Source organism: Branchiostoma floridae, chromosome 19, assembly GCF_000003815.2.
Source record: "Branchiostoma floridae strain S238N-H82 chromosome 19, Bfl_VNyyK, whole genome shotgun sequence".
Taxonomy (NCBI): Eukaryota; Metazoa; Chordata; class Leptocardii; order Amphioxiformes; family Branchiostomatidae; genus Branchiostoma; species Branchiostoma floridae.
In genome coordinates, this window is record NC_049997.1 from 4846170 (window position 1) to 4870167 (window position 23998).

A 23998-nucleotide genomic window follows, 5' to 3' on the forward strand; every position below is an offset into this window, starting at 1 on the left:
ATAGTCTGTTGTATTCATATGCAGGCCATTCAAATGCCGGTTTGTTCTTGAGAATATTGTCAATTTGGGGGCTAAAGATTTTTCATCTTTAATAGTATTGTTGCCGTCCTGAAAACTTTGAAAAAGTACTTGAATTCTGATTTTCTAGTTGTAACTAAAATTGTTACTGCGCTACCGTCACTGCGCCTAGCCTTTCCTAGCTTACCTTGTTATAATGATTAAAACAACAGGAAAATAATTTGATTTCTGTAGATCTGTATAAGATAGCCAGACAACCTTTTTTTTATTTTTCATTGCATGTCCTAAATCAAATGAAAGGAATCCAAAACCAAGAAGACCTGAAGCATTCAGTACGGGTCCAAGAGCTCGCAGAAAAAGAAAATTCAAAGAGACTTAGTGGGTCACTGAGCAAGCGTCCTGTAGAACGATTTTCGACAAAACTCCATTCTTAGATTCCTTGGCTTGCTAGCGAGACTCGGTATAGGGGTATTTCATTCACGTACATGTATGTCCAAAATATTGGTCTTTCTCTGGCATCCATTTGGTTTTTGGGGTCAATAGAAAATTCCACAGTTTACCATAAGTATTTTATTGACAGCGGCAAATCACCTACCCTCCAAACAAAGGTTGGGCTATGGGATCTTGTTCTAACTAGCTCCGCGTTCAAGCTTTATAGAGACAAGCTTTATTGACACGACAAAAAGTACAGTGACTTTTGTATAGTCAACTATAAACTGCAAAAAAAAAAGGATTCAGAATAAATCTTAAAACTCTACTAACTAAACAATACTGTGAGTTTGAAAACTGGATCCCGGCCATAGAAAATTCACCGGTGTGCGTTAGTTGACTTGGGCGGATTTCGACACTTCCATTACCGAGGAGCTCCTCACGTTAGGCCACATTGACTTGATTTCATGGATGACATCCGGATCCGTGCACGCATTATTTTTGACCTAAAACTCGACGAGGCTCCACTCTTAAACTTGCCGACTCACATAACCACAAATATCAGCATCTGCCGGCTTGTGTAAGATGCGTTATGTACTACCAGAAAATGTGCTAATTTTGTCAAACTGTCACAATAATCCACTGTCCTTGGAGACATATACGTTCTAAAAGTGCACTTCTTTGCTCATTCTTGTCAATATATGAAACATTGATTACTTCAGATAAGTCTGCTAAAATAAAACAGGCAACCTATAGCTACACCTGCCTCCTGAAAATAAAGACTTTTTTTCTTTAGATACAGTGCTGTGAACATTGTTTAATTCCTTATACCAGCTTTGTAGTCCTGTGGTTTAGCAGCATTTTTTGCTGATTTTTTTTCGCCCTCCCGCATTAGTTTTTGGGGCTCTAGCGGTCATTCATAAAAGATTAAGTCAGTGAGGCCTTATACCCCCTATCCACAAGGACGGCGCTCTCGCCGCGCTCTCTCTGCGACCTAAAATTTGACATATGGCTCAACGAATTGTATAGAAAAGAGACGATCGTACGAGTCTTTTTCCACTTTGAGTGTTTTGTTGTCTTCTCAGTCACACTTTTACGTTTTGTATGATATATCCAGTGTGAAAGCGAAGGTTACACATATCCTATTTGGGTCGCAGTGAGAGCGCATCGCGATCGCCGTCTAGTGGAAAGAGGGCCTTACCCAGCTATAAGATCCCAGGTAGACAGTGACAGACACGTCACAGCCTGGTTCTCAAGGAAGGCGACACAAAAGAAGACGCTTTGTGTTGTCACATCAAGAGCGAACAAAGGGAAAGAGACAGTGATGATCTTTGGTTTATTTGTGAACGGCAGCCAACCGAGAAGTCACGTAGTACATACAGGTGCCTCAGAGGTACAGATTTGTTCTGCAGATATAAACTGGATACATGTAAACGAGGGCATAGATGAGAGAAAGAAGAAGAGATGAAGGAAAATTAAAGCAAAAATATGATCTATTTAGAAGGGGGAAACTGAACGAAGACAACGTCTGAAAGATGAAAGAAAGAAACGGAAGAAACAAATACTACTAGATAAAAGGAAAGAATGAACGGGAAGGAAGGAAAGAAAGTAGGGGAGAAGAAGGAAGGAAGAATGTAAGATAGATAGAAGGAAAGAAAAAAACAGAAAGAAAAACAGAAAGAGAAATAAATGAAGAAAGCCGAAAGGCAAGATCGAAAGAAAGAAAAAAGTAAAAGAAAGCAAGCAAGAAAAAAAGAAAGAAAAAGAAAGAAAGAAAAAAGAAAATAAGTATGTAAGAAAGATAGAAAGAAAGGGACTCGCGAAAAAGGCTACACAACAGAAACGCCAGAATAGAATACTGGGTGTAGCCCTTTTCTCGGTCACGCCACTATATATCCTGACCTAATGCCATGCAGGTACCTGTCCAGCCACTTTAACACGTCAAAAGCAGTTCTTTGCAAAACTATCAATATCCGGTTGGATAAACGCTTCCTTAAGCCACAGTCCACTTTGTGGAAACTCAACAGTGTGGAAATCTTCAATCTCGTAGTGGCGTAAAAGGGTATTTCTGCGGCTTATGGTGTACTGAACGCGCAATGTGGGCTTACTAAAGTAGATTTGCGACCAGTCCTTATGTCTTGCGTAAAGCAACATGACAAAGAAACTTGCTTTCAAAAGTTAATTTGTTTGGTTTGGAAAGTTTGGAAGCGTTTAGTCAATGACAGTATGTGCTAGCATCCCTTCAGCTCGTTTGTGCCTTTCTCAAAAGTCAAGAAGACAAAATAAAAACAAACAACGCCATAAATTTGTTACATTTTGCGGCGGTGGGAATAATTCATCCAATGGCGTTACGCGTTGCTCAGTGGTATCCTTTGCTTTTGTATGCAGTGTCGCTCACTGAGTTTTCAAGAATGACGCTGTTTGTAGTTCTTTCAGGTCAGCGATTTGTAACAAAAGCCGCTATCTTATTGAAATCTTTGGTGATAGAAGGTTTTACGTTGTCACAACAGTGTTGGAATACCACGTTGATTGCACACGAAATGTTGTTTTGTGTACGTACAGTAAGGAGGCACCTCGTTTGATGAAAAGCGCTTACGGATCGCGAGCAAATATTCTAAACATGAACCAGTGTCTAGTTAGATGGTCTACACTACAGAATGCTATTCCAAATGTTACCTAAATTTGATTTCTGCCACGCATGTGTGGTATTTTGAGCAAATAAAAAAAGAATTGTAACAAATCATAAGGAATTTATGAAAGAAGGTAAGGATAGGGGGTATACTGCAGTCTGTTTCTAAAATGTATTTGAGTATTGTTGCGTGCCTATACCTATATATCTAGTGTTAATGACTCACATATACATATATGTAGCAGTGATTGTTTACGATGTAATAGCGCTGCAGTTCAGTCGTTACCCGCAGGTGTAAGATGTCGCTGCTGGGCGATATGGCATCGCTCAACGGTTGATTTACTAATATGGTGGCTATTCATAGCTAACTGTAGATATAACATTATATTTCTAAGCTTCGACATCTGTCTCTCTTGACCAATAGGGTTTCTATGCTTTGCTATAAACACGCACCGTATTATTTCCATAGAAAAGCAATGAATGTAGAACGAAAAAAAAATAAAAAATTATCAATAAATGATAAAGCAAATCTCTCTGATAGCCATTAGCACCGGTTCTGATAGTTTGAATGAGATAAGATCTGATGATAAGACAAAATGTGTGCACAAGGATTAGTGACGTCATGAGAGCTGCTAAGTCTTGACGATCCACCTTTTACCTTGTGGTCACTTTTTTGTAACCTTTTTGATATGATCAAACGGTCAGTCAGTGACCAAAAGGTCAATTTAAGCTTCATCAAACATACATTACGCACATTAAAAGGTCATTTTGTATCCGAACGCATCCACCCGCAACGACCCATTCTTTTGCGGTGTGACAAATGTCAACATGGCGGCCGTACCTGTCGTCTGCGCCTGTCAATTTTGGCGCCACTTTTTAGATTGGACAACACTCTTGTTGGTTGCGTATATCGCGCTTCGGTTGAAACTCGCAACGTTGTGTTCTAAAATCCAAATCAAACAATCTAATATCGCATCTTCAGAACAAATTTTGAGAAAATTACATCAAGACAACCTAGTATTAGTCCTGTAAAAAGTACCAACTGAGGTTAAAACCTAGACCTTAAAAAGTATTACAGAAGGCAATCCACAATTTCCTTCGTTAAGCTCAACTTTTGAAACAAACACACGAAACAGATAGAATAGTCCATGCAAATACGACATAACCACTTAGCATACAAGACTGTCCTAAAGATATGTTTCAGGACTGGATGTTACGTTTACTTACCTGTAGCTTGACTTTCGAGACGTTTTCTTATCACCTGGCCCTTTGAAAAGACAACTTCCTCTAGACCATATGTGGTCAGGGCACACTTATAGTGTAACGACGTCTGAGACAAATATTTGATGTAGATTTTCGCTCAGCCACGAAACTGTCACTTCCGCTGTGGTTACAATAGCAACGTCGGCTCATTCCGTTTCCTTGTATTGTTGGTGTTTTTCTTTCTACCGAGTGAAAAAAAGATCGTTGATAAAACGTATTTTTGTGGGACTGCACTAAATATATATCAAGGGTGTAAATTGAAAATTTTACGAGTTCTAGTCTTGTACTTATTGTATATATTTGACTATTGCTCAGTTTTGGCTAAAAGATATATGTATGATATGCATATGAGGATTAGACGTAGATCACATAGCATAACGTTGTTATGAATTTCTGCAATGTTGAATGCATTTCTGAACGTATGTCGTGGTATAGAGAGCAGTACAATGTATGACTGATGTCTTGCACAATGGACACATATCGCTAGGTGGCGTGAACAGAAATTCAAATTGCGTCTGCAACCTACGATCTTTGTACCCTGGCTTTGCAAGAAAAGGAAATGGTCACAATTAAACATTCTGTGCGTTCTAGGAATCAGTGTCTTCATAAAGTAGAACTACCTAGAAGCCTATGACTTAGCCTAAGAAACCTATTGACCAATAGTTGCCCATGTAAGACAGCTATATTTTTCGGTTAAGCTGTAACACTTTGATGTTAGCAGCAGGACACAATAACCATCCGCGACCCTTGGCCTGTGACGCGTTAACGTTTAGTACGCAAAGTAGTACGGCGAAAATTATTGGCTGTGAAATTCTGAATCTTAATTCTTATGTGAGCGACAACCAGGTGCAAACTGTTCTGTATGTGTGGTATAGGAGTATATCGACTTGAAGACCCTTTGAATGATTTGTATTGTAATTTTCCGAGTATAAATACGCCATTTTACCAGCTGTAGTATATTTCGACTCCAGACAGCGCTATTGACGGTGTCAATAAGCAGATTTGTTGAATGATTTAGATTTAGATTTTGTGCCTTTGCCTCCAACGTATCCGTTTCTCGTATTTCTCTAGTGGCACAGTATGTGCACCCTGCTACAATATCTATTGCGTCATAAGGTAGACCCTTGTGGTCTTTATCTATAGTCTCTAGAAATCCCTATAGGGCAGACACTGTGTTCTGCTACATTTTAATAATGAAGCAATTTTTGTATCTAATATGAATTCAGTACGCACAGCAATGTTTGATCGTTAACCAAGAAGTCCCGACAAAGTAGATATGACATCATTCATATGCATTTATATATATCTTATGAATTAGAAAGATATTCATTTGAAGCGCTAGCTGTTCAGTGTAATATGGCTAGGGACTTCTGAAAGTCATAACTTTCTATTGATGTAGAAATTATTCATATAACAGTTACACTTGCGTTTAGACACTCAGTCACTCATATATGAATTTAGATTGATTCTTATGCGCTCTGGTCCATAAAATAATTTTGTTGTACGTCATGAATTCACTGTAGAAATACTACAACAGGTCAAATATCTGCTTTTTCTGTCATTACTATCACAGAAGTTCTTCAGCTAATTTTTCTTGTAGCACTAGCGTTTGATGATGATAAAAGTTACATTTGCCGACACGTTTACAACAAGTACGTATTCCGAACGTCGTGCTACGTTCAGTATGGACCATCTGTTTACCGCAAAATGGAGCGATCAATAGCGCCCTAATTGCGGCCTGTGACGTAAATACGCAGATGGGTGCAATAGGTGCCGGAAAACTCCAACAGGCTCCAACACGTGCGTTCTTTACCAAATCCAGATGGGGTTTTGTGGTCTTTATTGTCGTCTGATGCATGTCAAGCCCGTAACCCGGGAAATTCGCGCGTGTTCTCATTGTTAGTATGTTAAATGGCGCTTGATTGGCCACTTGAGTGGTGTGCGACAATAGAGGGCTCTGTACAGCAATCACTACACTTTACTAGCGGGATACAAACGAAAATCTGCCCACACAATCTTTCAAATACATCTTTATGACTTAAAAATCCATATTTGCCATTCATATCCAATAGGTGAATTTTAATGCCCCTTTTTCCATCCACTCTTCGTAAATGCATTTTTAGTATCTTTGTAGAAAGCGCTAACGTGAGCCTACGAACCTTTTGTTAACGAAAACGAAGTTTCTTTGCCACTGAAAAAAGGTTGCCCCTTTCTGCAACGTATTGATAGGTGCACTTCTGACGTACTGTTATCAGATGATTTTTGTTCTCTGTTTCAGCCAAGCCCCATGTTTGTTAGAAGGTGTCTGAGAATCACCGCAAAGATGTCGGGAAGAAAACTGTCCGGGCGAAGATTTTCAGACGTCTTTCCCTTAAACAACGGGACTTGCGGTCCCCTCTTGAACAAGGGTGGGGTAAGTACGTCTTGCATCTTTTCTTGACAACACTTTTTTTGTGTAGAGGTCATCAAATTGAAATTAGCAGAGTTTGTTTAAACGCAATTTGTGCTGTAGTGTGCTTTTTGTTTATCAAAGGCGACGTTTCTAGTGGGTGGCCATTGCACCTCTATGTAGTACACCAACATTACATTGAAAAGCCTTACATTGTGCCTGCTACAATTGTTGTATGATAAAATTTGCGGCCCGAATAAAAGTGATTTTTGAACAAATCACAGATTTTAAACAAAGCTGTGCTCGTACTCATGACAAAACTGCGTCCACGTTTTACTATACGATTGTCGCAACGTAATTTCGTATTGTCTTTGAAGAAATTACAAACGCCTTGTCTTCTTTAATGCTAGCGATTCCACAAGAGGGCCTGTTAAGTATTGTGATTGCTTTTTTCAACTGTAACAGTAACATGTTAAGTAAAACCCTGCTGAAACCTACAAAAAGCTACATAAATATTGGATATTTTACCATTAGCCACCTTATCCGTTGTAAAAAAAAACAACATACGGATTATAAGATAAGAGATATTTATGTAGATTTTGTTGACATACTTCGTACTATATCATGTATCTAATTCCAGTCTCGTGCGGTATTTTTAGTTAGAGAGAAATGTTTATAGATAAGAATTCTCAGCAGAGAACTAACCTTATTTTTCCTACCTGAGTACTTTATGAAAGTTTCATTCCTAACTCATTTCTGTTGTGATACGAGTAATTTCGGGAATCATTTTGTTTTGTCATCGTTTGCTTGTTTATTTGTTTTGTATGCCCGGTAAACCACCTTATGGTGTAACATATCAGGTTCGTACTGAACAGTACAAGCTGCATATCCTGACAGATTTATTTGATCCACTCACACTGGGAAGGACTCCTGCTCTTTCCGATAAGTGTAGTGGGTTCTTTAATGTGCTTGAGGTGTGTCTCTCCCCAAACACGGGACCTCCATTTAAGGGACAGCCCTAACCAAAACTAGGTATTCATTTTCACCGCAGCGTGTAAAATACCTTTCCCAAGTGCCTTGCAAAAGATCTGTTGCACACCAACGCATTCGAACCCAGAACCTCTGGGTTATGAATCGACCACTCTGCCAATTGCGTCACACGACCCCACAATTTTTTTGTGGAAAATACATAACGTTGCAGAGCTAATCAACATTTCTAGATCCAACATATGCGCCAATTTTCACTCGAGAAATTGTAGGAAGGACGATAAGAAAAAAGAATGATATCAGAAAGCTCAGTGCTGCATGTACTTTTATAGATATCAAGTCTAGCATCGAAAGTTCGCGAGCATTTGCACTGCAAATCTTAGGATTCGTATTTGATGGGTATCGATCAAAGAGTTCAAGAAATCACGGGAACTTCGCGAGAAAAGAGAAATTATCACAGCAAGAAGTCCGTAATACCCCCCAGAATTCGATATTATCGACTGATCGTTTGACTTAGGTCAAACTCTTTTAGGAATTGTTTTTCAAAACTCGTCGAAATCTATATTTTAAGACGTAAGCTTAGACGGTGAACAAAGACCATCGCGAAAGAGATCAAAAAGGGTTGGTCTTGTGGCTAGCTAAGGCGATGTCTTGTCTAAACACTAGCGTTCTAAAACGTCTTCTCTACAAGATTATGTGCGTCGAAAAATTGGTGAGTACAACGTTTGTGGTCTAAATTTGTAGATCAAATATTAGAAGAGGAGTGGTTGCCTACCGAATGAGCTACTTCCATTTGCTAATTCTTTATTGGGGGCAATAAAATGTCCTAATTTGTGTACTGTATGGAGGTAGGGGATGCTATACGCAGAGTAATTGTAAATACACGTCTTGGCAAACAATGGCGGTAAAATGAAGTCGCTTGCTTATGACGACGTTTTGTTGTAACCACTAACGGAACTGCGACCAAGCTAAACGAACCCCATTGCATTTACGTGCGGTCCTTTACGCACAAAGAGTTCCATGCGTCAGAAACTCTTTTTGTCCAGCTAATTTCCCAAACATCAAATTCTATGATGAAACTACAGCTAACTCTTTCAGTTGTCTAGCCATAAATGGTTACGTAGACGGATATTTGTTTTGAATCAAATGGCGGGGTATTTGTAATAGCGTAAAATCCGTTTTGATAATATTAAGTTTATTGTAAAGGCTTGCGCGTGGGTTGATTGCAGGTAACATGAGAGATTCAAACAGTGTAGAAAAATAAATCAAGTGTCTGCTTTAGTCTAAAAGCTAACTCTAGTTTCTGCGTTATTGGGTTCGACTTCATTTTTGGAAACAGTGGAAGACAAAAGATCCCATCTTTAATACTGTGAAAAAGTGTTCGCAAAGTTTGTCATTTGCTCAATTTGCTAGAAAGAGCAAATTTTCATATTTTTTAAACACATTTTCCTTAACGCACGTCCTATAAAGAAGGGATCTATATAACTCCTACACACAAATAGTAGCCACAGGAAAGCATTGAAGCATTTTCCTCGTTACGTCATGAATGACGTATGCCCTGGTTTTGATGACGTCGCTATCGGACAATCGCTGTGGAATGTTTGTTGGTTGGGTGGGGTCTTTCTATTTCTTTAAATACATCGGACAGAAAAAGTACCAAACAGTTTACCACAGAAGAGGTGCTGTGGATTCTGATACGGTCAAAGATTTCAAGAATATTTCAGGTATATTTTATACATTTACATAATGTAACGTGTACATTATTTGATATCGAACTGGTATGTATAATCCCTTACTTGTGTAACTCTTTAGTGCATGTAAATTTAGATTATTTCATACTTTTCTGTATGACTTTCCTCCGTTGTTTTGGTCTGCGTTGTGGATTGGTTTGAATAGATACATATGATGATTTGTGAAATATGTATAAATAAATTGATAAAGTTGTATTCAGCCTTTATATTAAAGGGAATAACACCCGATTAGATGTGTTCCTTAAATGAATGGAGAGTCCAGAGAATAAATGTCAGAGAATTTGTAACACAAAGAGAATCTTTACTCAAAAATTTCTGTTTCACTGTAGTAGTCATATGCTGATATTTGTATTTATTCACGGTACTGTTTACCGACGTGTTAGCAGTTTTATCGGAAAATCATTTCATATTTAGAATATCATTTTCCATATAGTCTCTTCTTTTTTAAGCCTGCACTCGATTAATATGGTTATTTTGGAGGGTCATGGAACCTATATGTTTAGTCGGCCAAAATGAATCTATTGCGTTTTATTGTAGTATCTTTGTACTCAATATTGTTTTTAGCGGGTCATGTGAACTGCAGATGTCCGAAAACGCTTGAGCCGTGATCCACTGATATGGAAATATCTCCCTATGCTACAATGCCAATGTCTATAAAGTTGGTGTAACTTACGTCACTCCTAAGCATGCGTAAGCACAAGCTATAGCCATTGTTGACCCATTTTATACATGTACCATTTTACAGACCATAATATGTTTCGTAGAAACTACAAAGTGGATTACCAATGCGATTGCCTGTTACGTAGAAGGTTTTACTTTGACTTTGACTCTGACCGATTCATACCAAAGACTTTAAAAAGGGAATAAACTTTAAAAATGGAACAAACTTTATCCCCAAGCAGATATATTTTTGGCAAGGCAGTATATCCAGAGGCCCAACAAGTATCCAACAGGTCCGAATTTGATGGGCAACGGAGCTGCGTTGCATACAATGCAAAAATCATATCAAATTCCTCGTAGATATTCTTATTGCTTCAAAAGTGTACCTTACCATATAGCCAACATAGCAATTGCAAAGTAACGTGGGCCTCTGTGTCATAGCTATAGGCCATTCATTAGAAGATAGTAGCATTGCATTTACCTTCGCCAAGAAGGTTATATTTTGGGTAGCGTATGTAGAAGACCAGCCTAACTCAAGAGCGCTTTGATTGATTGTATTGGTATTATATGGGTAGGTCTTGATGAGACCTGAAAACGACTAGATTTTAGGCCACCTAGCGGCATGTTACGGTACTGCAGAGGAACTTCTGGCCATACTGTGGCTCTGATTTTTAAGTGGTAGACAGCTCCTGATGCCAAAAGTAAGTGGTATGGGTCTGGGTCCCCTAGCGGCTTGTTTTGGCAAAATGTGGCGAAAACGTCATTGATTTAGTTTCTTTGCGGTGGTGTTTCGATTAGGGTATTGACGTTGTAATTTGCGAATGAACTGAAAAGCTGTAACAAAAGTCAATGTCATCATATATCTTACTATTGCTTAGACTGTAGGGCCAGGGACCCGTAGGCGCATCTCATCGTTCCCTTGTGAGGAGACGTTTGCACCCGTCCGTACTCCGGTCATCCTGTCTATGAGGAAGGACGTCGGGGGTCTTGCCGCTGTGCTACAATTATTTCAAGTAATACACATTTACTGTTCAGGAAAATTATATGGGAAAATCATTTCATATCATAAAGAATTTGACATTAGCTTTTGTATTTGAATTAGGTCTTATTCAGGATAACAGAAAGCAACGGGTCAAAGGTTGTTGGAAGTCGGTATCGGCCCTCGTCTCAGTGGAAGAAAAGTCGATTACCCCTGTTATAGGTAGTTTCTTTGACTTCTCTCTTAAGATTTTCTTTCTTAATATGAAATGAATAGGGCAGATTTGGAGGATCTAGAGTAAGCCATTAATACCTATTACACTGATAATTATAGGTCCTCATCTTTTTAAAAAAAATGTTGAAGAATTTTTGTTTACAATGTTTTAGGAAGAACAGGTCAGCGTTCTGCATATCGAGTCACGACGCTCACTTCGGCGAAAATCGGAAGTCGAAATCTACATGGACTGCGAAGCCGACAAGACCCGAATGAACGAACTGATTTGTCGGATTCAGAGAGAGACCAAGATGGTCAAGGTGGACACGCCAGATAGCCTGGGCAAGGACAATGGACAAGGTATTCTATTCTATTCTATTCTATTCTATTCTATTCTATTCTATTCTATTCTATTCTATTCTATTCTATTCTATTCTATTCTATTCTATTCCATTCTATTCTATTCTATTCTATTCTATTCTATTTTTTTTGGTTCTATTCAAATCCATTCTATTCTATTTGATTCTATTCTATGCAATTTTTTCTACTTTATTCTATTCTATTCTATTCATTTTTTTTGCTTTATTCTATTCATTTTTATTTTTCTACTTTATTCTACACTCTCATCTACTCTATTCTATTCTATTTCATTTTACTCTATTCTATTCTGTTACGTGTCATCTCAGGTTTGCCATAGATGGTATAAAATCCACTGTAAAAATAAAAAAGGAAATTGCATATTTTCTTTCAATTATGAGCAACTTAATACTGTATGCATGCACTTACCTATGGGGCCTTGTAATGACATAGTTATTGGCGTGTTTTTCAGTCGAGGAGGGGTTCGAGGTGCCCTGGTTCCCGCGCAAAATCAGTGAGCTGGACAAGACGGCGTGCCGAGTCCTCATGTATGGAAATGATCTTGATGCTGACCACCCGGTAAGTGGTAAACATACAGAAATATTCATTAACACGACAAAAATACAGCGACTTTCGTTAGGTCTATGAACTACTTACAGTACAACTAAACAGACATACATTTATATGGATTTCTACAGGTATGAATAAATCTTGGGTCTAGCATGTCATTTACACAATTGGTTCTACGGTATAAGGATTCGTGGATATATTTGGCTACTTGCACACAGTGAGGGTTATCGCTTCCCCGAATGTAGTTGAATTTTTCTTTCGAACAGAGAGTAGGCACCCCCGTTAAACTCCACCTCCGGTTAGGCCGGGACACCTCCAGTTATGCCGCATCCACCTCCGGTTTTGCCGGTCCACCTCCGGTTAGGCCGCATCCACCTCTGGTTAGGCCGGTCCACCTCCGGTTAGGCCGGGACACCTCTGGTTAGGGCATCGGCTGTTTGGTACGACAGAAGTCAGAAAATCGCCCATACCAACAAAACCGAGGAACCTGATGCCACCCTTTGCCTCTATTTCGTTGGCTAGCATCTTTTCCCGAGTTTTTGCCAAGTTTGGCGGTCCACGACCCTGTAGTTCTCGCTAACACCCCTGACCTCCCGTCACGATGCTGACTCGGAAGTAGTGTTGGAGCGCGCGATTATTTCGAAATTCTCGGCACCGGGGGGCATGTGGTTATAGTTTGTGACTGAACAGCGGTCCCAAGTACTCGCTAGGATTCCTGACAGAATTTGGAATTAGCCATAAATATTCATGCAACTGCTATAATGTTGTAAGACGACGTCGCTGAGAAGAGATACAGACAAGCCTTGTCACAGGACAAACCGGCCTAACCGGAGGTGGACATTAACGCCAGTGTCCTTGTGATAGTAATCATTGTATTTTGCCATGGCGTGGATGATTGTCAAATTGACAAGAAAACTCAAATCAACTCAAATTCAGTGTACTGCCTTGTGCAAATTAAACACACAAAAAACGAAGAGATAGCTAGTCCAAGCGTCAAGTAATGTTGTCATGATGTTTTCTATTAAAGTACAGTCAAACCTGCCCAAGTCGACCACCCGGGGGACCGGAAAAAAACGGTCGATTTGGACAGGTGGTCGCTGAGAGGAGTATCGACTCAAAGCATGCCCGATGCAAAGCATAAATGGTTTCCGTTGTGTTGAATGGCAAATAGCAAGCACACTGCACGCACGCAAAGAGGCGAGGTCTTTAATGTCAAATACAACACGCACACTGTAAATTGTCAATTTAACCCCAAGCTTTTATCGAATTTTTATACGATACAGTGTTTTAAAGCTCAAGTATTTGTACACAAACGTTTTAGACAGTAAGGGAACTTTGATGCTGTCAGTTAACTACCATACAAGCCTTAATGCGTCGCTATGTTCTTGATCTGGCGGGTGCACCTTTCGAATTCGATGCCCGGTACGTCCCGATAGCGTATTTACCCACGGCTGAATGTACAGTACAGAACAGTTGGACAAAAGCACTCAAACGTACAGATCTTTCTTAAAAAGGTATGAGCTACACAGATCTTTCTTTAAAAAGTATGAGGCTATATACGTTTCAGCATTCGTTCACTTTATAATGATATAGATTTATTTTAAATCTTCTGTAACAACTAAATTCGCATTTTCTTACAACGATTTCGGCACAAAATTGCGCTAGTTATCATCAAAAATCGATGAAAACCTCAATTTTGAAAATGATGCGGTCGTTATGGGTCCCAATTTGGGCCGGTCGCGGTCGCGTTGGCCAGGTGGTCGTTGAGAAAAGGTCGCTTAATGCTTATGTCAATGGGGAGAAAAATCGGGACCGAGAAAAAGCGGTCGAAATAGCCAGGTGGTCGCTGAGAAGAGGTGGTCGCTCGGGCAGGTTTGACTGTACACCACAACGCGACTTGATATATAATATTTTTTTAATGTTCAACTACCGGGTTGCTATATTGAAAGGCGTTCGGAGATGCCCGGTACCTGTCGGCATTAGTTCCGAGCGCCCCGTCTATGGCTGATACGTTACCGACCATGACCAACAACGGCCGAAAAAAATTGGTTTGATTTTACGGGCGAGCTTCTTTGCTGTTTCAGATGTAAATGTGGTAGGTCAGTGTGTTTGCTATGGTTCAAGACTTAATGTTTAACATTTTATCATAATTCCACATAGCTTTTCGATTAATTTGTACACTGTATAGCATGCATGTACACATAAGTAACAGGGCCAAACGAATTGCGATTTCCTCGAGTAGACAGGAGAACAGTATATGATACTGTACAATTATACGCCCTAAGACTATACGTTATTCAGTCGACTCGGGCAACGTGGTAGTAGATAACTATATCGAGGCCTGGACCCGGGCCCGAAATGTCCTGAACCGGAGGCCGAAGTGTCCTCAGCCTGAGGTCAAACTCACGGTCCTGAACTTGGGACCGAAATGTCCGGACCGAACTGTTCATGTGCCGAACGGTCCTGATGCATCTCTATTGTTCAGACAGCTCCATGATGGTGCGATTTCAGAGGCACCGGGTGCGTAAGAGGTGCCTAACATACAATGAGATAGTTCATAGAACAGTTAATGGCTGGAAGTGGACATCTTAAGACATCCTGTCTACCTGATTACAACTGGACAATATTTTGCAAAGAATGTCATTTCTACATCTATCATAATATCTTTCCCACAATTGATATAACAACAAAAAACGAAATTTCTTAAAACACGGACAGCACAACATGGGCCCATCTATGTATTTTCTACTAAAATGGTTTTGCATATCCATATAAATTTTTTCCTAGTTATTAAGCAATTCTTAACAAAAAGTACAAAAAGAAATGGCCAGCAAAAGTGTATTACGAACCGAAAAAAGACTAAAAGGCCCCAGAGAGGCTATACCATCTGCATCTTGATTCAAATTTACTGTGATAGTTTCATCTCACGTAGCATATTAACAGTTATCAGCTTATTTGTACCGTGTTTGACGATATCTAGCATTTTCAGTCAATTTGTCGACGATGTTTGACAAATTTTCGTGCAATCTTCCGGCATTGGTGACTTTTCGTCGTGCAGATAAGCGAAGTCACTAAAAATTGAGCGATAGGAGCCGGTTTGGGATTTTGTGCTTCCGTTGACCGAATTGTGCGTTTATCCGACGTGCAATTAACTGGCTTCCACTATTCCACATACTTGGTGATAAATCATTTTTAGGCTTCAAGAAAGTCTAAAAATCATGTCTATTGATATTGGCTCACTATCATCCTGAACTTAACAACAATATATATCTGCATGTGATGTTAATCCATTGGCTTTAGCCATGATAAACACATAGTGGTTTGCCATGATTGACAAATCCAAATTTTGCTGCGCTGTAGACATGTTCCTTTGCCCTATAGACTTGTCAACGTTGTCTGCAGCTTGCCATTCTCATTTACTACCGTCTAAGAAGTCACTATGCTCACTCAACATGGTTGGCTTACTGGAACGCTTCAAGCGCTGCACTGAACTCGGCCCAAGTAGAAAATTCAGCGCCCATATTCAGCGGCATCAGCGCTATGTTGGCTTGGACGAGAGAAAGATCAGAAACTGGCGAATAATGGCGGGAAAGTCTTGTGACAAGCTCTTATTGGCTGGCATCCCGGGCTGCCGGCTGTACTGTCAATAGCCTGCTCTCAAATGGTTCTTAGGCTATTGACACACTGGTTGTAGCACACTGAGAGCAACGGATCTTGCAAGGGGCATATTAGCTTTATCATGTAGAAGGAAAACATTGACTTATACAAAAAAACGTACTTGAAAGCTGCCAAATTTAAAGCACAATCCTGTACGCATCAGCAGCAAAATCAGCGTCTCAAAAGAACGACACCAAATGAAAACAATCACATAGTTTCCCATATGGAAGACGCACACCATTGTAAAATGTTGCCTGTGACGACGTGCACAAAACGATCAGAGAATTTCGAGAATCCTGTAACATCTGCTTGGCATTATTTATTACCACAAGGCCTAACCCGCGGAAATAATGCAAATCTGGACTTCTAAGGACGTAGGGGTGATTTCTGAAATTATTACATCGATTATAAGATATATAAAGCTACCGCGAAGATATAGTGCATTATCACGCAAAAAGAAAATTAAGCCCTAATATCACTGATTGCTTACCAGGACACAAAGCCTAACATCTCGCTAGGGATTCCTCTGCACCGACAGATGTCCTACGTTAGAGAACACATAACCCCATACATGCATCTGCTTGGAGATAAGCGAATTACCAAACCACATGGCCTATTGGTTAGCTCTTCCACAATACCAAGGAAATAGGGGTGATTTCTGAAATTATTATATCGATAATAAAAACAGCTGCTGCGAAAAAAGTGCATCATGGTGCAAGTTCGTACAGAGGACATGCCAAACTACTCATGTGGCAAAGGGAACATACAGATACAGATGCGAACGCGCGTTACATCGTCAGAAACAATACTCTGTCGCCGGACGTTACCATCCTGTCACAGAGTAAAACATGATTAGATAAATCGTCTCTGCAAACAGAGAAAAGTTTAGAATCACTTTCGCAAGTGGGAATGCAAACGCTAAAAAAGAATGCCGCGGGCTGGGAAGGGCCTGCTGTAAAGTGTGGCATAGATGAATTCAGAAGTTAAAATAGCCTTTGTATACCTACCTAAAAGAACGCAAACTCAATACTGGCAAAACTATATCATAACAAGAACACTGGCGTTAATGTACACCCTTGTTTAGGCCGAGACACCTCCGGTTTGTCCTGTGACAAGGCTCTGCATCTCTTCTCAGCGACGTCATCTTACAACATTATACCAGCTGAATATCTATGGCTAATTCCAAATTCTGTCAGGAATCCTAGCGAGTACTTGGGACCGCTGTTCAGTCACAAATTATAACCACATGCCCCCCGGTGCCGAGAATTTCGAAATAAGCGCGCGCTCCAACACTACTTCCGAGTCAGCATCGTGACGGGAGGTCAGGGGTGTTAGCGAGAACTACAGGGTCGTGGACCGCCAAACTTGGCAAAAACTCGGGAAAAGGTGCTAGCCAACGAAATAGAGGCAAAGGGTGGCATCAGGTTCCTCGGTTTTGTTGGTATGGGCGATTTTCTGACTTCTGTCGTACCAAACAGCCGATGCCCTAACCAGAGGTGTCCCGGCCTAACCGGAGGTGGACCGGCCTAACCAGAGGTGGATGCGGCCTAACCGGAGGTGGACCGGCAAAACCGGAGGTGGATGCGGCATAACTGGAGGTGTCCCGGCCTAACCGGAGGTGGAGTTTAACGGGGGTGGTAGGGAATTCTTTAGAGCACGCGGACAGAAATGCGAGCAGCTTTGTGCGTTTATCATTATATCATGAACAATCCATAACTAAGTGACGTTCGTTTTCGATCTTATTAGGTCAGAATACAGAATACAACACGGTGTGTTTTACTTGAGGTCTTGATAGACTCTGAGGGAAGAATGTACATACATTTTTTGGTATGATGACTAGGATGTTTATTCTGTGTTGTTTTTTTCCATTCACAGGGTTTCAAGGACAATGTCTACCGAGAAAGAAGAAAGCAGTTCGCAGAGATCGCTCTGAATTACAAATAGTAAGTAAAGGATGGTGCATTGCTGTATTTTTTGATTGACATTACCTATGCTACAAAAGACTTAAAAATAGAAGAAGCAACTTTTATTTTTTACCGCGGTGTGGGTCTTTCTCTCTTCCCCCTTCCCCCCCTCTCTCGCTCTCTCTCTCTCTCTCTCGCTCTTTCTGTCTTTCTCTTAACTCACGGTCGCCTTTCTTCCTTTGTATGTACATGTTGTGCGTGGGTAACAAGTAGTCCAGTTCAGCTAATTGTACGGGCAATATTAATGGTATAAAGTCTACCATGTCTCATCGTCTTCCTTGCCTTTTGCAGCGGCCAACCCATACCAAGAATAAAGTATACTGAAGAAGAGGTGAACACATGGTAAGTTCATACGCACTAAAAATATTATCCATGCACTTTTTGTACACCCTCCCTCAATATTTCGTAACCGTTATTTACAGTTAAGTTATTGTTGTATGGTAGGTGGTTAGATTGTTGCTGGTAACATGGCTAATATCATGATGATGACACTTGACCTTCCGAACACATACATGTTGTAGGTGATTGTTCAATGTTCGGCTAGTTTTTCTTGTTTGAGCATGAAAGAAAACAAAGAAAGTTGAAAGCGCCTACTTTGGAAGATGACCAAATGAGGCAATCTACACCAAGGGGCACCGACCCGGACGAGGGAAGATTGATATCGACTTCCAACAACCTTTGACCAATTAATGACGTCACAAATACATTGTCACTTGTTTACAGCGACCGGGTTCCATTAAAAAATACGGATTTCCCATTTTTTTTGCTGGAGAACGGTTTTAGTTTTTCATAAATCATTTCTTAAATCCCTTTTTAAAAATGATGAGTTTTGTTCCACAGGGGTGCCGTGTACCGTGAGCTGACGTCACTCTACCCGACACACGCCTGTCAACAGCACCTCAACAACCTGCCTCTACTGCGCATGTACTGCGGATATAGGTAAGTAATCTCGAACCCAGAGCACTTTGGTCAAAGCTCCACCATATTAGTCTAGGCAATTGGTGCAAAAAATTGCTAGAATTGTGCGAAATATAATAGAAGCATGAAAATTGGATTGATGAATCCTGAGTATGTACTGAATATTTTCAAGAGTGGAGCCAATTCAAAATGCATGTTTCTTAGCAACGGTTGCTAGGTAACCAATTTCCCCGCAAATAGCCATGTCACTGCTGTAATAATTCAACTTACAAAGCTAAATTTTGGTTGAATCATACATTCAAGAAATATGTCTCTTTAGTATGTTATGCAAATTGATTTGTCTAAAAACATAATTTGTACAAAAAAGTTGTTTGGGGCAATTTTCGACTAAAAATGTATATTTTGGGGTCCTTCTGATTTTAAGTACACCGATAACCATTAACCATTATACTCTTAGTTGGTAAAGTATGTATGTATGATTACATAGTCTTTATATCTTAATCTTTACGCTTTGGATGATTTATACGTCTTTGCAAATTTATCTTTTAATCTTATTCTCAGAGAAGACAACATCCCTCAGCTGGAAGATGTGTCAGCATTTCTCAAAGGTTAGCAACCTCATTCTTGTATAAATAAACGTCAAGATTTGGAATAGTCCAATTTGCAATGAATCAGTAATTGTTAAAAAGTCAGTTCTTACATTGTGGTGTCATATTGGGACAATTCCGTTCCGGAGGTTTAAGTAATATGGAATGGCCCATTATTACCCGGGGGTGATGATTAACTAAATAAGTATATTATTACATTGTTGCTGAGTAAAAGTAGAATAGTTATGTATCTGCTAGCAAATATATTCCTTTTATAATCAATCTATACTTATATCAGCTTCTAAAGTAAATCAATATTCAGTACAATGTATTTTCATGACTGTTTTGTTGCTTAAAGGGGAGAATTTTTCCATTTTTTTCAAATGTGGTACGATATTTGTTAATATTTCATTTAGATAACCAGAAAATATTTAAAAAAAGATTATGTGACCTTTGACCGCAGAACGGACGGGTTTCCAGTTGCGGCCCGTGGCGGGGTACCTGACACCACGTGACTTCCTGGCAGGACTTGCCTTCCGTGTGTTCCACTGTACCCAGTACATCCGCCATAGCACCGACCCTTTCTACACCCCAGAACCGTGAGCAACCTATCTTTATTGTTTTTGAGCTAGTTTAACTGTAATATCCAACACAAAAATTTTACTCAACCAAATTTTCGACTGAATTAAAAAATTAAAAGAACTTGTATATCTACTTTCCCCAGGGACTGTTGTCACGAGTTGTTGGGTCACGTGCCCATGCTGGCCGACCCGAGTTTTGCCGAGTTCTCACACGAGATCGGTTTGGCTTCGCTCGGTGCTTCGGACGAGGAAGTCCAAAAGCTGGCTACGGTGAGATCATCTTCAATCGCTTTCTACGGTAGAATTCCCGTGGTATATCATTTTGCTTTTTGCTCTACGTGATCGTAGATCATTCTCTGTCCAGTATAAGTTAAACATACGATCTGATCATGTTCCTTATACCCCTGTCACATTATGTACGATCTTCGGACGTGCTTCGTGATCGCTGGAAGGTCGGCTAATCTTAAGATCTTTAGATGTCGATTTTCGCGTTTCGTGACAGGGGCATTACCTCATCTCGGGCAGATTTCTTGAAACAAAATGATACCTTTAAATTTGTTCTCTTTGTAAGAAATATACATTTGCAGAGGGCAAGTTTTAGTAGCAAGTGTGCAGATGTTGACACACTGGCAGCACCAAATCCGTAGGTGTTTTTGGCACCTTTAGACAGATTAGCCGTGAGGCTCGGTAGGCGTCACTCCACCGTCATGGGGCCAAGGTCATGGCGAGTATCGAACTCAGGACCTTCTGATTCTGATTCCAACGCTCTAGCCATATTGCGCCACACAGACACCATTTGCAGAGGAAATGTGACTTAAATTGCAGATAACAAGTTTAGATGATTCTTTCTTCTAATATTTGTTGGAGAGTTCATTTGTGTACCATTTTAAAGAGTGAGTTTGTTTACTGCCTGCAGTGCTATTTCTTCTCCGTGGAGTTCGGCCTGTGTAAAGAGGACGGAAAGATCAGGGCATACGGAGCAGGGCTGCTGTCCTCCGCCGGAGAGTTAAAGGTGGGTCCGAAAGGAGGCCGGCAATCAGAAAACGCCAGCAATCAGCGACCGAGTACAAATAGAAATGGCCAGTAAAATTGTATTATGAGCCAAAAAAAGGCCCCAGAAAGCCTGCTATGGAGGCTAAGAGATTCAGTCTAACAACCAAGTTATTGTGACATTTCGATAGCGAGAAAAGGTGTCATGATTTCATTCGTGGACATCTATCAATACTTAAATGGTGTTAGTGATACGATTAGTAATGCTATTAAGCCATCTAGAGAAATAAAATTTAAATGTGGTGAAATGACTTGCGCTTTGTTGCGAAACGACTTGTGCGTTGTTGTAAAACGACGTACTTTGTGGCAAAATGACGTTGCAATTGCTGACGTGGCATGGTGGCGAAATGACCTGTTACCCTAACAAACATTAATTGTGCTTAGTTGAAGCAAGGAGGTTAAAAAAAGTCTTTATAACCTCCTTGGTTGAAGTAAGGACGAAAGTTCAGCCACATTCATGATCACTGATTGTTTGGGGGTTGAAATTAGATAGTTTACCTAACATACAACACGTTTTTAGACATCATAAATACACCATAAAGAGAGTAGCAATTACATGGTTTGTAGCTGTATATCAGTACTAACAAACGATCAATGTTTTTACCCAGCATGCACTGACACAGGAGGATAAAGTTCTGCCCTTTGACCCGGAAGCCGTTGTTCAGCAGGAATGCCTCATCACCACCTATCAGGACGTCTACTTCCTGTCCCACAGTTTTGATGAGGCCAAGGAGCAGATGAGGTAAATTTCACATTGTGCTAGGACTAGTTGTTGTCTGAAATGATGCATGGGCCTCAGAATATTTTGAAATGTGTTTTGTACAGCAACGTAACCAACAACGGGGACATGGAAAAAGTACGTCACACATATTTTATCTACCACCTGGGATCCGCCATCTTGAGTCCACCATCTTGAATTTGTAAAGATAGGTCATTAACTCAATGCACAACAAAATGGACAGAAGATTTTGGATGCTCAGTGCACAAATTAGAAATTAAAGTTTGTGATCATTTGCTTGATAAACAGATTTCAAAAACAATTCTATGGTCAAAGACAGACTATCTTTCGATTGAACATGACCATACACCTTTCATTTCATAGGTCTTTTGCCAAGAGTATAAAACGCCCATTCACCGTGCGATACAACCCGTACACGCAGACGGTTGAAGTTCTGAACAGCACTCGCCAGGTGGCGCGCGTGATCCAGGAGCTTCGAGCTGAGTTGGACACCATTAGCCACGCCTTAGACAAGATGGACGTGTGATGTTGTGGCGTCACTTTGTGAGCCAGAAGTTGCAATTAAAGAACATATTTATTGTCGTGTACAAACAGGTTACGTATCAAGCTTATAAAGCTATGACAGGTTGCCTTCTTTCTGGAAAGGAAACTTTGGTGTAAAAAAAAGGGTAGATTTATCTGTTTCTGTGTATTGGGAGTATACGGGCAGTACAAGTAGTTACCCAATACTCATTTGAAATGTATAGTCATTCTAAAACATACAACATATGATTCTTCTGTTGTAGTTGTTTATTGAGACACACCTATGTATGGCGGTGTATATATTACTTAGACGTACGCTGTTTGTGTATTTGTATGACTTGATATGATAGAACCTTATGGTTATTCGTGATGGTAGCAGGCGAAAGGTAGTACAATGTATAAATTGTGACAAAGTTGTACAAGACAACAGCGTCTTAAAAGTTCGTCAGTGTTGGCGAGACTTAGTGTTGGTAAGACTTAGCTAAGAACAAGCTAAGTTGAAACGAAAATTGAATATATATTGGAACAATTCACTTCAACTAATTTTTCGAGACGCCATACACTGCTCGGTGAGCGAGTGTATGTGTATATGACGCTATTACAATGTTTAAAGTAAATCGTGGCACAATAGTTAAGAAAATCTTTTAGTTTTTTTTGAAAACTTAAAAACCATATAAGATAACTACGTTTGCTGACGGCATGACAAGATATAGGATAGTGTTGTGTAGTATTCGCTAAACTATGGCTTCCTATTTAGACACAAGAACTGTATGGCATGCCCAGCTTTGTGACTACTAAAGAAATGTTTATGAGATTTCCCTCCATAAATAGCTCAGGAGACCGAATGGATAACTTGCTTAAAAGTGATTTAAAAGGGTCTTATACGCAAATGTATTACTGTCTTTATTTGGTCACATACGAGTACATTGACTAAACGAGTACATTGACTGGATGCAAGACAAACTAAGTCACATCCAAGACAAACTAAAGAAGTCACTTCAGACGCAATGTTCAGACATAGTATGGCTGTTTAAAAAATCAAATATGCTGCTTTTTAGAACGTTTCCTTTTGGAATAATAATACGGGAAGTCTGTGGTGTTGTGGCAATAAAAAGTATATGTGAGCATCACTTATATATCATTCACTTTTCTTGCTTACCTATAGGCTATATATGGCCTCCTTCGGTCAATATTGACCATGGTAAAATCCTAATTGATATCAGCCTTACAGCCTCGACTGTGGCTAAACAGTCCTATGCGAGAATAGCAGATGATACGGATTTACGGTGCATGATTGTATAGTTAGCAAGGGCTGAATTGAAAGTAAAAATTATTTTTTGCCTTTTTCTTGTATAAATATGTATAAAGCATGCTTGTGTATACTTTGACATAATTACTCCGCCCATTAAAAGTAACATATAAGGAGTCTAAATCAGTTCGATTACTTTATTGAATCAAGAAACAACTTACAAACTGCTTTTGATTTTGACATTATGAAATTACTTTAAGCTATGTTAAGTTATATACGTATACACATATCAAATTTGCCATAAATTATGGCAACCAAAAAACCTTGACTTTTTACAAGAACAAAACACACGTTGACTTAAATGCGGTAAACTAAATACCAAAACTAAATACAAAAGTGTAAAGCACAATGGCGATTTTTATTGGAGATAAATTCTTCTAAGAGTTATTCTATATACATGTGCTTCACATCTAGCAATTTTATTGT

At 39.8% G+C, this 23998-nt stretch overlaps 2 protein-coding genes across 2 annotated transcripts in view; one reads left to right on the plus strand and one right to left on the minus strand.

The window, feature by feature from the left end:
- Positions 1-4359, minus strand: part of LOC118406282 (transmembrane protease serine 13-like) — a 32221-nt gene extending 27862 nt beyond the window's left edge. The window contains exon 1 of the mRNA XM_035806210.1: positions 4304-4359. The gene's annotated coding sequence lies outside the window, so the exon portion shown is untranslated. The remainder of the gene's footprint in view (positions 1-4303) is intronic.
- Positions 1-23397, plus strand: part of LOC118406289 (tryptophan 5-hydroxylase 1-like) — a 31428-nt gene extending 8031 nt beyond the window's left edge. The window contains exons 2-14 of the mRNA XM_035806218.1: positions 6618-6752; positions 11005-11139; positions 11492-11678; positions 12148-12254; positions 17778-17845; positions 18158-18208; positions 18707-18805; positions 19346-19392; positions 19835-19970; positions 20096-20222; positions 20869-20964; positions 21611-21744; positions 22105-23397. Coding sequence (XP_035662111.1) covers positions 6627-6752; positions 11005-11139; positions 11492-11678; positions 12148-12254; positions 17778-17845; positions 18158-18208; positions 18707-18805; positions 19346-19392; positions 19835-19970; positions 20096-20222; positions 20869-20964; positions 21611-21744; positions 22105-22267 — 1476 coding nt within the window. The 5' untranslated portion in view covers positions 6618-6626 and the 3' untranslated portion in view covers positions 22268-23397. The remainder of the gene's footprint in view (positions 1-6617; positions 6753-11004; positions 11140-11491; positions 11679-12147; positions 12255-17777; positions 17846-18157; positions 18209-18706; positions 18806-19345; positions 19393-19834; positions 19971-20095; positions 20223-20868; positions 20965-21610; positions 21745-22104) is intronic.
- The last annotated feature ends 601 nt before the right edge of the window (positions 23398-23998 follow it).